Source organism: Scomber japonicus, chromosome 19, assembly GCF_027409825.1.
Source record: "Scomber japonicus isolate fScoJap1 chromosome 19, fScoJap1.pri, whole genome shotgun sequence".
Lineage (NCBI taxonomy): Eukaryota > Metazoa > Chordata > Actinopteri > Scombriformes > Scombridae > Scomber > Scomber japonicus.
Genome location: NC_070596.1, coordinates 7955590 through 7970721, shown reverse-complemented (window position 1 = coordinate 7970721; position 15132 = coordinate 7955590). Strand labels below are relative to the sequence as shown.

At 40.1% G+C, this 15132-nt stretch overlaps 1 protein-coding gene across 1 annotated transcript in view; it reads left to right on the top strand.

The window, feature by feature from the left end:
* arrdc1b (arrestin domain containing 1b) overlaps positions 1 to 15132 on the top strand; it is a 39075-nt gene that overhangs the window by 20607 nt on the left and 3336 nt on the right. The window contains exons 2-6 of the mRNA XM_053339410.1: positions 1887 to 1997; positions 9280 to 9330; positions 13173 to 13327; positions 13649 to 13831; positions 14403 to 14579. Of these exons, the coding sequence (XP_053195385.1) occupies positions 1887 to 1997; positions 9280 to 9330; positions 13173 to 13327; positions 13649 to 13831; positions 14403 to 14579 (677 nt within the window). The remainder of the gene's footprint in view (positions 1 to 1886; positions 1998 to 9279; positions 9331 to 13172; positions 13328 to 13648; positions 13832 to 14402; positions 14580 to 15132) is intronic.

The following is a 15132-nucleotide window of genomic DNA, read 5'->3' as shown; positions in this document are numbered from 1 at the left end:
TGTCTGTCTGTCTGTCTGTCTGTCTGTCTGTCTGTCTGTCTGTCTGTCTGTCTGTCTGTCTGTCTCTCTGTGTGCTTATCAAAACACTGAGATAATATTGAGGTTTGGCCATCTCTCTGTTTAATCCTCTGGCTTCTGTCACAGTTTGGGTGTTTCTGTGTTTATATATGTGTGTGTGTGTGTGTGTGTGTGTGTGTGCGTGTGTGTGTGTGTGTGTGTGTGTGTGTGTGTATTATCTGAAGATTTTCATTTCCTCACAGACAGATCAACAGAGAGACAAGAGGGATAGAGAGAGGAGGAGTGATACAGATAGGCTACGTTCACATTGCAGACCTGCAGGGTCATCCATGCAGCTTCTAACTTTTTTTTTGTGGTGCTTGTTGATTGATTGTTGATGCCTGTCACATGACACATCAGGCACAAGTGTAAAGTCAAAGTCAGTGCAGTCGTCTTGATGTCTGAATCAGGCGTGGGAAAGAGATAACATCACTTCCTGTACAAGAAACAGGCTCACAGGAGAACATGTTGGTTAACCTCACCAGTTGTCTTATGTTAAAAAATGACACACGTCCAAGTATAAAAGAATAATGATAACCAGTGAAAACATCTGCTGGTTTGTGTTGCATTGCTTTTGCATAGTTGCATTTTTGTTAGTTTTTCCCAAATCTGCTTTTTCAGCATTTTTTGAAGCCACAAAAAACACAGAAGTTGGATTCAGTTAAAAGAAAAAAAGTGTTTACATCTACCTTCACACATCCTGTTGTAATATGAGTCATCCTGATATGAGCTTCATCCAACCACCTGCGTTCAGCATCATCGCCATCCTCATCATCGCAACATGAAACTGAAGGTGGAGCACAAACAGGGTTATCCACGCCTTTAGTTTCACAACAGCTCCCTCATAAAGTTTACTGATGCTCTCTCCCATCTGTTGACAGAGAGACTGTTCACAGCCTGTGCTGATTATTTACAGCAGCAGAGGCCCGTAATGATTTAGTGAGGCGTCCTCGTTTGTTAATCATTGTTATGCTAATTAGGGTGTATTGTACCGCCGGTCTGTATTCTCCACACTGTGGTGCTCAAACTGGCTGCGGTTACATTGCAGAGATGTTTCTGTCTTTTCCGTTACACACTCAAGAGTCAGGAATAAGAGCCAGAGCTTCTGTCATTTACAAGATCCAATTCACTTCAACTACAGGAAGCATTTTGACAGTTTGGGACTAGTTTTTGTCAGATGCTATTCATTCTCCTGAATTAACTGCTTTAATACTGCTGTAAATATAAAACAGGAGAGGAATAATCCCCTGTGGCAGCTCTGTTCATCTGAAATCTGTTGCAAACGATGAAATGTAAATCATGGATGCACAGACTATAGAAAATAACTAGAGCGATAATTATGATGAAAAGATTTGTTCTGACTGAAGTCTTTATGTGAAGTATTTTTAAGTCTGATTGAGCTCCTACTGGTGGAGTAAATAAAAGCTGTAGATTCAGTCCTGCTGACAGCAACTATTTTGATCTCAATGCCAATAATTTGCTGTTTTGTGATTGAATATTTTTGTTCATCATACTGTATGTGAGAATAGACTGAAAATGTGGGGAGTTTTTGGCCATTGGTTAGACAAAATTGGACATCTGAAATGGGAAATTATAACAGTCACTTTTCAAAAATAAAGACCACCAACGTTCATTTTTCACCATTTTCTGACATTTTCTAGACTAATTGATTACCAAGAAAATAATCAGCTGGTTAATAGATCATGAAAATCGTAGTTGGTTGCAGTCCTACTTATTTTTAATAGCCATTTTGAAAAATACTAGTTAATTCTCACAGGATTCGTTTTCAGACAGTAGATTGACTCTTGTTTCCTCTTCTCTCTCCACAGCCATCAAGGTGAACTGTCAGGGCGCATGCGGGATCACCAATAAACTGAATGACACATCGTGGGCTCTGGAGGAGCAGTACTTCAACAGCACGTTGTCTGTCGCTGACAAAGGTGATGACAGGAAAACCCTCATGGCTTTATTTGTAGCTTATCTGTCAGTCGCACATTTAGCCTGATCATTGAACTGTCCACATCAAAACACAAGGTGCATGAATGGAGACCTTGATGGACAGGATTAATATTTTATTTGCTTTTCCTACTTTCCAGGCTGCTTTAGATCTTCATTCATATTTGTGCACACTATTAAAAAACTAAACATCAACCGTAAATGATAAACCTTCAGTATATGTGACGAGTGTTTTCTGCTGACATCGTTCATAAGAAACAAACCGATTTATTCTTCTTCTCTGAGAACACTGAAAATCAGAAACTTCACTTTCCTGCCATAATGACACTGTGTAGCGTGATTGAAGTCTCCCATCTTTCACCCAATTTTGTTTATGGGAAATGTGCAGGAACAGGTTTAATCTGACGATGAATGAGATGTCAGCAGTAGGTTTTTGCAGCCTTGTAGCGAGGAGCTAAAGTCTCAATCAGTCAGAGTAACAGTTCCCCTGCAGGGATGTTCCAGCCTGCTTCACTGCGTGACACTTCTCCAAGGTGAGACGTAGTCATCAGTATCCACCAGTCTCTAAATGGGCAGGTTTACACCCCCCCCTCCCTCCCTCCCCTCTGTCTCTGGGCAGTGCCTTCCCCCCGCAGTACTGAGGCCCAGCTCGCCTGCGGAAACGAGGGCTTACAGGACCTTTTGTTGCAAGCGTGATCTTCCATCTTTTGTATGTGTTGTCGATACTGCCTACAGCCAGAAGGTGAAATGTGCCGTGCATGCATGAAATCTGTTGTAAATGCAAATTGCACTGTGGGACTTTTAACAGTCATTAGAGCATGTAATCCATGCTGGTTAAAACAGCACGAAGCAGTTCAATGTTTAACTCTCATTCGCATCTACTATGCTCATACAACTGCTATGTATACATATACAGTGGTGTCCAAAAGTTTGAGACCACTACTCAAGATATTTCTATTTTGCATTTGTTTTGAATATTATATTATTACAAATGATATTAGCTTAACGATTTGATTGAAAAGTTTAATCTTTGAAAAACGTGCATGAATTTCTAAATATCGTAGTATTCGTTCTGTTCTGTCCCCGTTTTGCTTTAATGACAGCATGCACTTGAGCTGGCATGGACTACACAAGTCACATGATGACCCACATTATAGCAGCAGGATTTGAGCTTCCTGTGATGTCACAGAAGGCTTGGCTTTCTCAGTCAACCAGTGCCCCCATAAATATTCGGTGGGGTTGAGGTCAGATGACTCTGGGGGAAAGTCCATGACATCATATTTATAATTTATAAGTCCTTCTACTTGTTATGTTCAAATACAATTCACTCACTTATTTTTACTGCTGACTTTTACTTCAGTACAATTTAATGCAGAACTTGTACTTGAGGATGCTTCTTCCACTAACTGGTACAGTATAGAAAACTGTATTACACAGTGAAGGAAATTTCATTCAAATGACTTTCCACTGAAGAAATATTCCCTATGGAAACGGATGACTGCAACATTGAGATTTCACCTCCTGAACTGAGAGAGTAGATAGGAAATGACAGTGTTTGCACAGTGAACCACCAGATGTAAATGAGAAAAAAGATTATTTTAGATATTAGAATTCTTCCACTTTTTTCCGGTGAGACGCTGGATAAGATCGGTAATACTGTACGTTATCGTCAAGGAATTTAAAACAAGTTCATGCTCTGCTTCATTTCAAGATAAACAAGACGGGAGGTCACTTGTTGAAACAGAAATAAGATTCTGAGACTGTAGAAAAGGTGAAGTGTCTTGTAACATTGAATAGTTTTTGTTTCTGATCCATCAGCTCAAGAGATTAAGACAAACTGTACTACAAGAAGATTATTGTATAACAGAACTGTTATAACTTTAGATCAGATATCAAACAGGGTGTAGAAGACAGGAGAAAATCTGGCTACAAAGCAGGTACAGATTACTCAAACCGAACCGACAAACAGGCACAAACATGAACGCACCCATCCACACAGGAACAAGCAGACATGTTGCCATACTGCTGTACTTTGCTTTGATGTGAATGCTGCATGAATAAAAGTGAAACCTGCAGTGTGGATAAAATGTTGCTTACAGGCTAGTTCTCAAACCTCCACATTTTTAGTGCCAACCAAAATGTAGTACTGAAAACTGTGAAGTTATGAAAGCTGGCATTGATTTCTGGTCAAATTGATAAATCCTTTGATCAGATAGTGCCAGAAAGTTTTTAAAAAGCTGATTTTTCACTATTTTATTTGGTGAGATGTTTTTTGGGTTGTTTTTTTTTTGTTCAATGGCAAAAGTTGAATTTACTTTTTTAAAAATATGTAGTTCTCAAAGTGACATGAAAGAATCAAAAAATCGTGCATGCTGGCAAAGTACCGTTCAGTGTTTTTGTTTTTTTCACAGTTAGTTTGTGACTTTTCTGGTGTGCAAAAACATACACGCACACACACCCATAGCATATTGTAAAACACCAGGCATACTCCAAACGTAGGAGGACATAAATAATTCATTACACACCCTCCCTCCGAGCTCCTCTTTATCTCTGCTATTTTTTCCGTATCCCATTCTCTTCCGAAAATGGGCTGCTCTGCCCCCAAGGGCCGAGCAAGCAACAGAGAGAGAGCAAGAGACTGGAGGGGTGACGGAAGATCACCCCGCACACCCACTCATACACACACACAAAACAACGCTCACTTTGGCTGACTGATAATGTGGTATGCCACAGATGCTTGACGGTTGGAGGAGTGAAAACCAGTGATGTCAGCGTCCACTCTTCATCCTGTCACTGATCTCAGTTAATGACCTTCAGGAAATAAGGATCTCCCTCCCACCGCTGCTGTGTGATTGTGGTTCTACTAAAGATAGCTTTATGTTTAGACCACGATTGAGGGAGATGCACTGTAACATTTACTGTGTTTTTATATTTTTTTATGTTTTACTATTTCATACTACTACTTCACCACACATCTCTGGATAGACAGTATTTGTTATTTGTCATCACGTTCAAAAATGCTTTTCAAGCTTTCAACATTTAAAAGAACTGTAGCTACCAGTGCTGCTACCAGAGTTCAATATGTCACCCTAAATGTTGCTTACTTGCTTATTTTCTTTTAATGCCATTTTTACAACTTTCTAACTGTAGTCTAGGCTTTCTGAAAAACGTCTGGGCTGTTCAGTCCTCCTTATCTTACTGATGTTGTAGCCATGTCCAGTGTTTCACACAGAATTAGATTGATACTGTGGCTATAGCTGACCTTGGTCTATGTTTCCTCACCCACTGACTGGACACATTGTCAGCTGTTAGCTGGGTAAGCTTGTGCTGTGCGTCATCCTTCAGGAATACAGCTGGTTTAATGGCGTTGGGCTACTGCTACTAAACTTGCCGTCAAAACACACACACACACACACACACACACACACACACACACACACACACACAAACACATGTACACACACAGGCTAACATGCTAATAGGTTCAGAAAGCTGTCTGAAGTTAGACATGTTCAGTTTTTGTGCACTCGTTTTTTGGTTGGGTTTTTTCCAACTTACAACCCAAATTATCACCAAAATTGATATAACATCACATCCTCCCGAGGACGATAGAAGGTCCTGGCAGCCCCCCAAAATGGGCAAGTGGTAGCCACATATAAATGAATGTATGGGAAGCCCTGATATCTGACCTAGCTGATGCTGGCCAGCCCATAGAACTAGTGACAAAAGCTGCTAAAACTAAAATATTAAATAAACAATACCAGTGTTGACCAAGGTTATGTTACAGGACTGTCTTTTTAGTCATTTCTGTCATTAATGTTAATTTTGAATGAGCTTTTCTCACTTCAGAACATTAGGTTGAAGCCCATTGTCCTAAAGTGAAATCCAGCGAACTGAACACATTCACAGACAGTGAAAGCAGTGAGGTTAGGATTTGGCAGTTTCCTTTCTGACAGAGAAGGGTAGCCTGTGTGACTGTGGCAGTTCAGTAAAACGCTAGTGTGAAGTGGTTATGACACATAATTTAGGTCAAAGTAAAATGAATGTCCCGCTTCTGTCCAAAACCCATGATGTGGATATTAAAGTGATGCAAAGGAATTGAACCAGTCAGTTGTACATGCTATTTCATACCTATAAATCCACAAACTTGACCACGATCTTAGTTGACCTTTGCAATGAGAAGAAATGCATCATTTAATAAAAATCTGAAACACATGATACTGTAAATGTGGAGTGTTGGCCAGGAAAAACAAAAGAATATCCAGCTAGTAAGAGATATGTGGATTGGCTCCTCACCATCGGTCCTGTGCAGCAGACCACTTGGGTCAGTCCTTTGCTAGCATGCCATGTGAAGATTTAATGTAGATGAATTAAAGTAAAATATATTTCATAGATGAGAAGCATGTGGTTTTGCATCCTGTTTTTTTATTGTTGGAGCAGCTGATAACTAACGTGACGCTCCAGATGGTTTGTTATACAGAATCTGAGAAATCATCTTGGGAAACTGTTTGGAAAGGGACAGACACTTTCAAAAAAGACTTGGCAGGTGATAGGAAGAACCATCTGTCTATCACCATCTTACCTTGCGAAACAGCTGGATTCGCGAGACCACAAGGTTACGCTAGAATCCTTATGGGACACTGATTGGGCCAAACCATGGGTGGTTCCTGACAAGATGGACAGCACAGACATTTTTTTTTTTTAATTCGGAGAAACTTTGAAAGGTTTTTAGATTGTACCCTTAATTTAAATGACCTTTGATGTTTATATTATAATAAATTCTGCAGGATGTCTGAGACCAGAGTGGTTTAAAAGTCATTTACATTCATTACATTATGCTGGGTTTGAAGGTGACACCATATAACCGCTTGTTTACTTCTGCCTATAACCCAGATTTGTCTGTACAAAGTACTACTTGTTGAGTGCATCATAGAGTTGGCTGTGTGGGTTATTTTAAGAGTGTGAGACATGACAGAAGAGCCTTTAAGATACAGGAATAGGGGCTGTGAGTCTATTGCAGTACATTTAAGCATATTTTTAGGTTTGTTTAGTTGAGTTTTAGCATTTTTTTTCAAAACTGGGCTGTTCTGTTTTTAAATTTCAGCCAGTTGATTACTGATATTTTTCTCCTTTTCCCTTGTGTGTAATTATTTAGTCTTCTTGGCAGTCTCTAGTGCTGTAAGTATGCAGTGGTTTGTAATTGTCTAGGACTGTTGTACTGTAGGGTTAGATGGATATTTAAAGAATAGGGTTTGTATGCTGATATTTTGAATCTCTAACATCTTGCTATTCAATCATTTTTCTTCCTTGTGTGTTTTAAATATTTTACTTTCTGTACATGTAGAGTTAAGCTACTGAAATACTACATGTTGCACCTGCATAGCACTAGTTGAAAGCTTGACCACTTCCTCTACAGTAGCACACATGATGCAAATGAACACACGAGCAGTCTGTGTGCTTTCGCTCAAGAAAACTGAGACCAATGGAAAAAGTTGTGCTCGTCCCTAATGAGGTGAGACATTTTGCTGTCTGGAAGAATTTAATTGGGCTGCCAGCTCATGTTGAGAATTAATCATCTCATTGGCTCAAGGTGCTCCCAGTGATGGAAAGTCCTTATTCTTTTGTCATAAATTCACTTGAGCTTGTGCAGTAAACAAGATTGAAACACTGTAAATTCTCTTCACAGTTAATATAAATGAATAAGTTGCAATTGTTTTTAAAGATTTCGTTTTGAAAGGTAAAACACTCAGAAATCAATAATCCAAACTGAATACTCTAGCCAGCTGGTGTCATATTTGATCTCAGCGATTTTTGTAATACCCAGGCAATGTGTAAACAAGTGAGATAAAAGCGTGAGAGTTCCTATTTTGTGAATACAAATTCTTATTCTGAGGAAATGTATTTGCAGTTTTATTGTTTTCTTCCATAACACGACTCTCAAATTTCAAAGCACTTCCTGTTGAGGGCCTTAAAAACACTGCATATATTACTGACAACCCCCAGCGAGGTCTGTTTCACTTCACTCTGTGCTGTTTGATAGCATCAGATATATAAAGTTTGCAGACTCTGTTTCTCTGCTCTTCTGCCTGAAATAATGCCTGTTCTAATCAACTTTCTTATTTTTCTCTGTATACCTGTTTATGCCAACAATTTTAAAGAATAAGGTGGGAAATATTCTGTATGTTTATTATTGGCAACAAATCCCATGAATAAAACAACACCAACGAAGAACTGATATATTTACAAGTATTATCTGTGCACCCAATACCTGATATCCCTCTGTGCCACAGAGCTCTATTGTTGTAAAAAAAAAAAGAAGTTTTAAAAATATAACAACGAGTCATACGGTATTGGGTGACATGTTCCCTCATTAACATAAACCCACACTGTGCTTTATTTTGTCAGTCTCTCTCTCTCGCTTACACACACACACACACACACACACACACACACACACACACACACACACACACACACACACACACAAACACAAACGCAGTCCTCTCTGAAGCACAAAATGTGTATTAATCCGCACCTGAAAATAGTCCCTAACAAGTTTGCTCTTATTTGAATAACTTTGTTTAACAACTATACTAGCTGTTTGGAGAAAGTATAGATCCCTTTTTAAAAGTTAAAGAATATATTTTTCACACATTTTTTAAAGATTTATATCATGTCTTCAATAGCACCCAGAGGGATTAAGGGGCTAGAGTCCTACAGTGACAGGATTGTTGATAATAAGAAAAAACATACAATAAAGTCAGCCTTACCCTTTAATCTAAAAAAGGGCAGGCTTATCACAGCAATGCTGACCTGTAGATGTTTTAAAGGTGCAGAAGAGTGCACTCAGTCTTGGGTCGATCCCTGGCTTCACTGTGCTTGTAAATCATTGATTAACGTTGCTGAGAAATACTCCAACTTTGCCAGCTACACGTGTAGGTCGTTACACACCCAGCAGTTGATGACTTCCTCTGACGCTGTTTGATTAGATTCAGTTGCAAGTTTCATGAACAACACAAGACATCTGAGCTCAGCTGTCTTTGAACAACAAAGCCTCGTTGTCTCAGAAACTCCATCCCAATGGTAAAGTCCCATAAGCCCACAGGCACGGCACTTCACCTGGGCAACTAATGGAATATGTGAGGGGAATATGTGAAGTTGGAATAAACACACAAACCCTCAGAATTACCACTGCACCAGTATTTGCATTTTTTCCCCTTTCATTCTGTCTGCTGTGTTACTGATAAACCTTCCTCTCTTTTACAGGAACTCTCGTAGCTGGCGAACACAATTTCCCTTTCCAGTTTGTTATTCCAGGTGAGTGTGGGATTAACGACTGACCTGTTTTACCTCATTCCCTCATGTGAGGAGCACACTCCCAGCTCCTTTAATTATTTTCTCACGGCCTGTTTTATCAGATGTCCCGATGACATCAGTGTAAGGAGTGTACAAGTGAGATAACGTGGGACTTTTTTTTAGCTTTATTTACGTTCTTTGTGTCTGACACAAAGCAGAGGCATACTGACGATGTGTGAGAGATCACTAATCTAGTTAATGTTTAAGACATGTAAGATGAGCATGCTAAATGACACAAACACATTGTTCAAAGGAAAAGGAAGCATATTTTTCTGGAAGGCTGACAAGAAATGACTAAAACACAACCATGCAAATCACATAAAGACCAGCTAAACATACTTGGCACCTGTTAGGGCACACACCATGCGGTGTCTCTCTGGTATCTTACTCTCTCTCAGGCGTGTGCTGGAGCACAGGAGGGGGGGCTTTGGGGTTATTTTTAGTTCCCTCTCCTGTTGTGCAGTCACTGTTTAATTGGTCTTCATGCCCCTGTGCTTTGCCCTTCCCTTCTTTCGGGGCCCACAGATTTAAGAGCACCGGCACAGAGCATGTTAACAATCAGTCAGAGATAAGTAGCTCATTGGAGAATCAAGTGTCTCCTACTGCCTCCTGCTGGCACTTTAAACAGACTCTCAGGCTCTTGTTTGTTCTTTAAATAGAGCTGCAGCAGAGCAGCTTTTTAGTAAGTTTAAAAGCAGAAGGAGTCAATCTGAGTTAAAGAGATGATGATGATGATGATAAGTTGTTTTTTAAATCACATTTGTTATCAACTGTTGAGGGCTAGAGAACAGCAGATGTGTGTTATAGCCTTTACAACAACAATTCAGAGTTGTTTTTTAGGGGAGAAAAGACAATGTCAGGAACAGCAGGTGCTCCATGTCAGAGTCTCATTGAACCCTAATTTTCTCCAGATGTGCAGGTTATCAACTGCACATCACCTCTGCCACCAACAGTGTATGAATGTGTCCTTTTGGGTGAATTAGAGTGGTTGTAAAGTGCTTCACATTGTTCTTTGGAAAATGAGTGTCTGTTCATTCATGTGGAGACACACAATGAACAGAAAGAAAGTAATGGGTGGGAGAATATTCTTTTGTGCCAGCAATTTGATGAAGACATAATGTAAACTAGTTAGAGATGTTGAAGAAATATGCAGGTTATAGTGTGTTCTGTCGTAAGGACTGAAGAAAGTGTTTCTGGACAAAAGCAGTGGGAAGCCTTCACATCACATCAGTAACATACACCTAGTCAACAGTTTATTGCAATAAGTCAATAAGTCCTTCCTTATATTCGTTTTGTTGCAACAATTTTGAAGAAGTGTCGACTCAACTTTCTAGTCATTTCAGAGGCTGTAGTTTGTGGTGCTGTTGAATTGTATTATGTTAAGATGAGGGGTGTTTCTGTCAATGCACCATAATACATTTCTGATGACAAGACCACATTTTTAATTTTATTTGTACATATTTATATTCGTGTGGTTCCCTGCTGGCAACAGTCGTGGCTTGAGGTGTTATATTTTCAGTTGTCCATCCATGCGTCTCATTTTGTGAACTCAATATCTCAGGAACACCTTCAGGGAATTTGTTCAAATTTGGCTTAAATGTCCAATTAGACTTGAGGATGAACTGTTTGGATTTTGATGGTAAAAGGTTACTGTGACCTCACAAAAAAAGTTTTTCCTCTCAAAAATTCATATGTTAATAAGGACAAAGTTTCACACAGATTTTGGTGGTGGTCACAGTCACCGTGACCTCATATCCATCCCATTCTTCTGAATGCAATATGTCAGAAACACCTTGAGGGAATTTCTTCAAATTTGCCACCAATGTACACTTGGACTCAAGGATGACCTGATCAAAATGCGGTGGTCGAAGGTCAACATCACTGTGATCTCACTTCTGTTCCATTATGCAATATCACAGGAACGCCTTAAGGGAATTTCATTACATCCAGCACAAACATACACTATAGGACTCAAGGATGAACTGATTAGAATTTGGTGGTCACAGGTCAAATTTAATACCTTGTTATTTATCAAAGTCTTATAAGTCAAATATTATGAGTCTGGACATACATGGATGTAAACTGTAACTGTAACTGTTGACTGGTTGGTGGAGACATACAACCACGGTTAAAGAAAGCAGTATTTCTGGTTTAGATACAGTACGTACCATCCTGCTGTTACTTTGAAATTTGCTTCAGATTTTTACTTATTCGTGGAAAGAGTTATGATGCAAACAGAAATGATTAATGTGTTTATGAATTGGGTTGGGGGGGGGGGCTGGGGGGTTGCGTGAAGGTTGGGTGATGTAGCGGGAAGCGGAGGCATCAGGTGTTCATTTCTCACTGAGGGAACAACGAAATCTGTTCCCTCAGTGACAAATGAAGTGGAAGAGCAGTGGAAGGTGTAGGCTGAGATAAACTCAGTACAAGGACACTTAGAGGGATAAATGAGGTTAGATGATACGGTGGTTGGCTGTATTCCAAAGGGACATGAGCTACAAGTTCAGGAAGAGAGGGGAAGAAGAGAAGAACAAAATAGATGAAAAAGTGATACTATTAGACTGCTTCCGTATAACTTTTGTAGATGAGTTCCTGCACAAATAAACTGATCCCCATATATTGTCCTGCCCTACTGCTGATGTCGGAAATTTAACTGTCAACTGTGATAAATTTCAAAACTTTGGTACTTAGCTGGAAGGAAGTTTTTAGATTTGGGGGCTTTTTTGGCTTCTACCCAGTCAGTAGCCTTCAGACAGACTATATGTAGAAATGTGTGATGCCTCTCCTGGTTAGCCAAACCTTTTTAAAATCAAAAACACTGTTGCCTCCAAGCAGGATTTCTACCCACAATTTCCTGTGTTTGGTGGTTTATTTAGTCCAATTGTTAACCTAGATGTCTATTGACCTTCAATCAACAAGTGCTTACTGGGTGTTCTTTACATCCTCATGAAGAAGAAATTTTAGAGTTTTGTTTGTTGAAATGGAGATATGTGTCATACCATATTCAGCAGCCACAAGCAGTTCAGTTTGGTGTGTCTCCAGGGAAAGTCAGTCTGGTGCTTCAGCCTGCTGCCAAGCTGTCTGCAACGAGGCGGCAACAACGCGTCCTGGTTAATTCTTATTGACAGCAGCAGCAGCAGACTCGTCCCTGCAGCAGCCGTCGGCTCCACCAACATTACCATCTGAATGAGGCTCAGGGAATAAAAGGAACGTATTAGAATAGTGAGGGTGAGACAGTGGCTCACTTTGTAGTTTTAACAACACATTAATCACATTTTTCTGCATCCTGTGTGGGAATTTATATGCAGATTTGTACTGTAGGTACAGGTCACGATATCAAAACGTCTTTATTCTAGTGTTTTTTTTCCTCTCTTCTAGCTCCGAGCATTTCTCTGCTCATGCCTGTCTGGCTTGCTCTCTCCCCATAAAGATATTTTTATCTGACTCTTCTTAAATTTCCTGCCCTCCAGCCGTTTCCCTCCCTGTTTCCTGCACTGTCCTTTTCTCGAGTCACAAAAAACGAAGATGAGACATGAAGAATCGGTCTGATATCTTGTGACAGCTCTGATAGAAGTCTGATGGAAGAAGACAGTTTCCAACTCTGAAACAAGAAACTTATATATAAGCATTTAGCATTTACATCCTCAAATTATTTGGAAAAGAACATGCTTTAGCGGTTAGGGCTAGGGTTAGGGTTATGTGGATCAGTCCGAATCAGTCCACCTGAACTGTCAGTATGTGTCCTCAGTGTCAAAGTGATGTTTGTGTTGCCCCCCTCTCCCGACCCCATTCCCTCTCCTCAGTTGCTGTGCCGACTTCATTCGAGGGACCCTTTGGGAAGATAGTTTACCGTGTAAGAGCAGTCATCGACACACCCCGCTTCTCCAAGGACTACAAAGCCCAGAAGCCCTTCTACCTTCTCAACCTGCTCAACCTGAATGAGGTGCCTGACATTGAGGTAAGATTGATGCACCAATCATCCTATTTTGTTATTTCTCTGCTCGTTCTTATCCCGAACTCTTGCCATTGTGTCTTTTGAAAAAGCTCTAATGCATCCTTTCATTTAATCATTCTTTATCTTGGTTGACATTTATTTGATTTCACAGTGGAGGACATCATTTGTTTTCTCCATTACTCCTTTGCATTGTTTATGTTCGCGTTCTCCTCCCATCATGATTGTCAGAGATTGCAGATACTCTGGAAGTAAGCAGGAAAGGAGCTAATGAGGCAGTGCACAAACAAGTGATTTATCCCTGCGACTCTGTCCCCCCCTTTGCAGCATCCGAGCTATGCTGTGATCACTAAGAAGTTCAGCTACCTCCTGGTGAAGACGGGGACCCTGATGATGAAAGCTCGCAGCGACCTCAGGGGTTACATCCCCGGCCAGGTGATCAAGTTGGCCACCGAGATCCACAACAAGTCTGGGAAGGACACGGGATGTGTGCTTGCCAGTCTCATACAGGTAGCTGCTGGAATAATGAATATAATTTTCTAGCACCTTTGTCTCTTTTGAAACTGGTTTTCTATAGTAAGGCTTTATAGGACTTTCAGATGAGTACAGAACAAGTGCATAGAACAATGCATGAGTTGAAAGAACTAAAGACAATATAAAATCATAAAATATAAGGTGTGAAATGTGCAATGCAATACTTAACAGAGGTCCATGAACATCACCCAGCCTCTTCAACACACAGGCCTGCATCTTCATAGCCTTTGCCTGCTCCCAAATACCAATATGAGTGCAGTGACTGTGCACTGCCCCCTGGATATTTCAATTTTTGAGGGTATTGACCTTTTAGAGATGTATCATAAATTCTCCGGAGCTTCAAACATAACCATTCATAGAAGTAATCCTTTCATGTGGATGCACATAAAATCTCTATAACACAAGATAACAGTAATAGAGTTTTCCTTGATCCATTTCAAAAGAACGTTTTAGCTCGAAATAAGCTAGAGGTAGATGACGTGGTTGGAAGTCATTATCAGATCTTTTTATGTCTGGGTATAATTTTTTTTCTTCCCTTTTATATCAGAAAGTGACCTATAAGACCAAGCGGCCTCTGTTTGACCTGCGGACCATTGCGGAGGTGGAGGGAGCTGGAGTGAAAGCAGGAAAACACGCAGAGTGGAGGGAGCAGATCATTGTCCCTCCACTTCCTCAGTCAGCACTGGCTTGCTGCGGCCTCATAGATATCGACTATTTCATTCAGGTCAGTGTGTGTGTTTGTGTGTGTGTTTGTGTGTGAGTGTGCTTGTTTCAAACACCACATGACGACAGCTTTATAAGTTGTCACAAAATGATTGGACTTATCCTCTGGACTTCCGGGGTTCATAGTATTTTATTGTATTGTTTGTTACTTTGAGTACTTTAATGACACAAATGTCTGTTTATTTGCTCCTGTTGGTACCTGAATACATTCAGCATATAGATATACAGTCACAGGCCACTTCATTAGGTACACCTGTGCAATCTAATTCAATCCAATACAAAAGCTTTAAAGTGAGTCACTGAGGTCGTACTAAGTGGTGGTGGCGTACTGAGATGCATGGTATTGATGATTGGTGATTGGTGTTCCTCATATTTTGCCCTCCTAATGTATGTTAATGGAGTGGACAAAATATTAGGAACACTATTCAATATAATGCAACCTAGTATACCACCATCACCCGCTATGACCTCAATAATAAACACAAGACTGAACATGTATAAGCTTCATAAATGTAGAATCTATAGCAGAGCTGTCTATTGGATTGCATTAGATT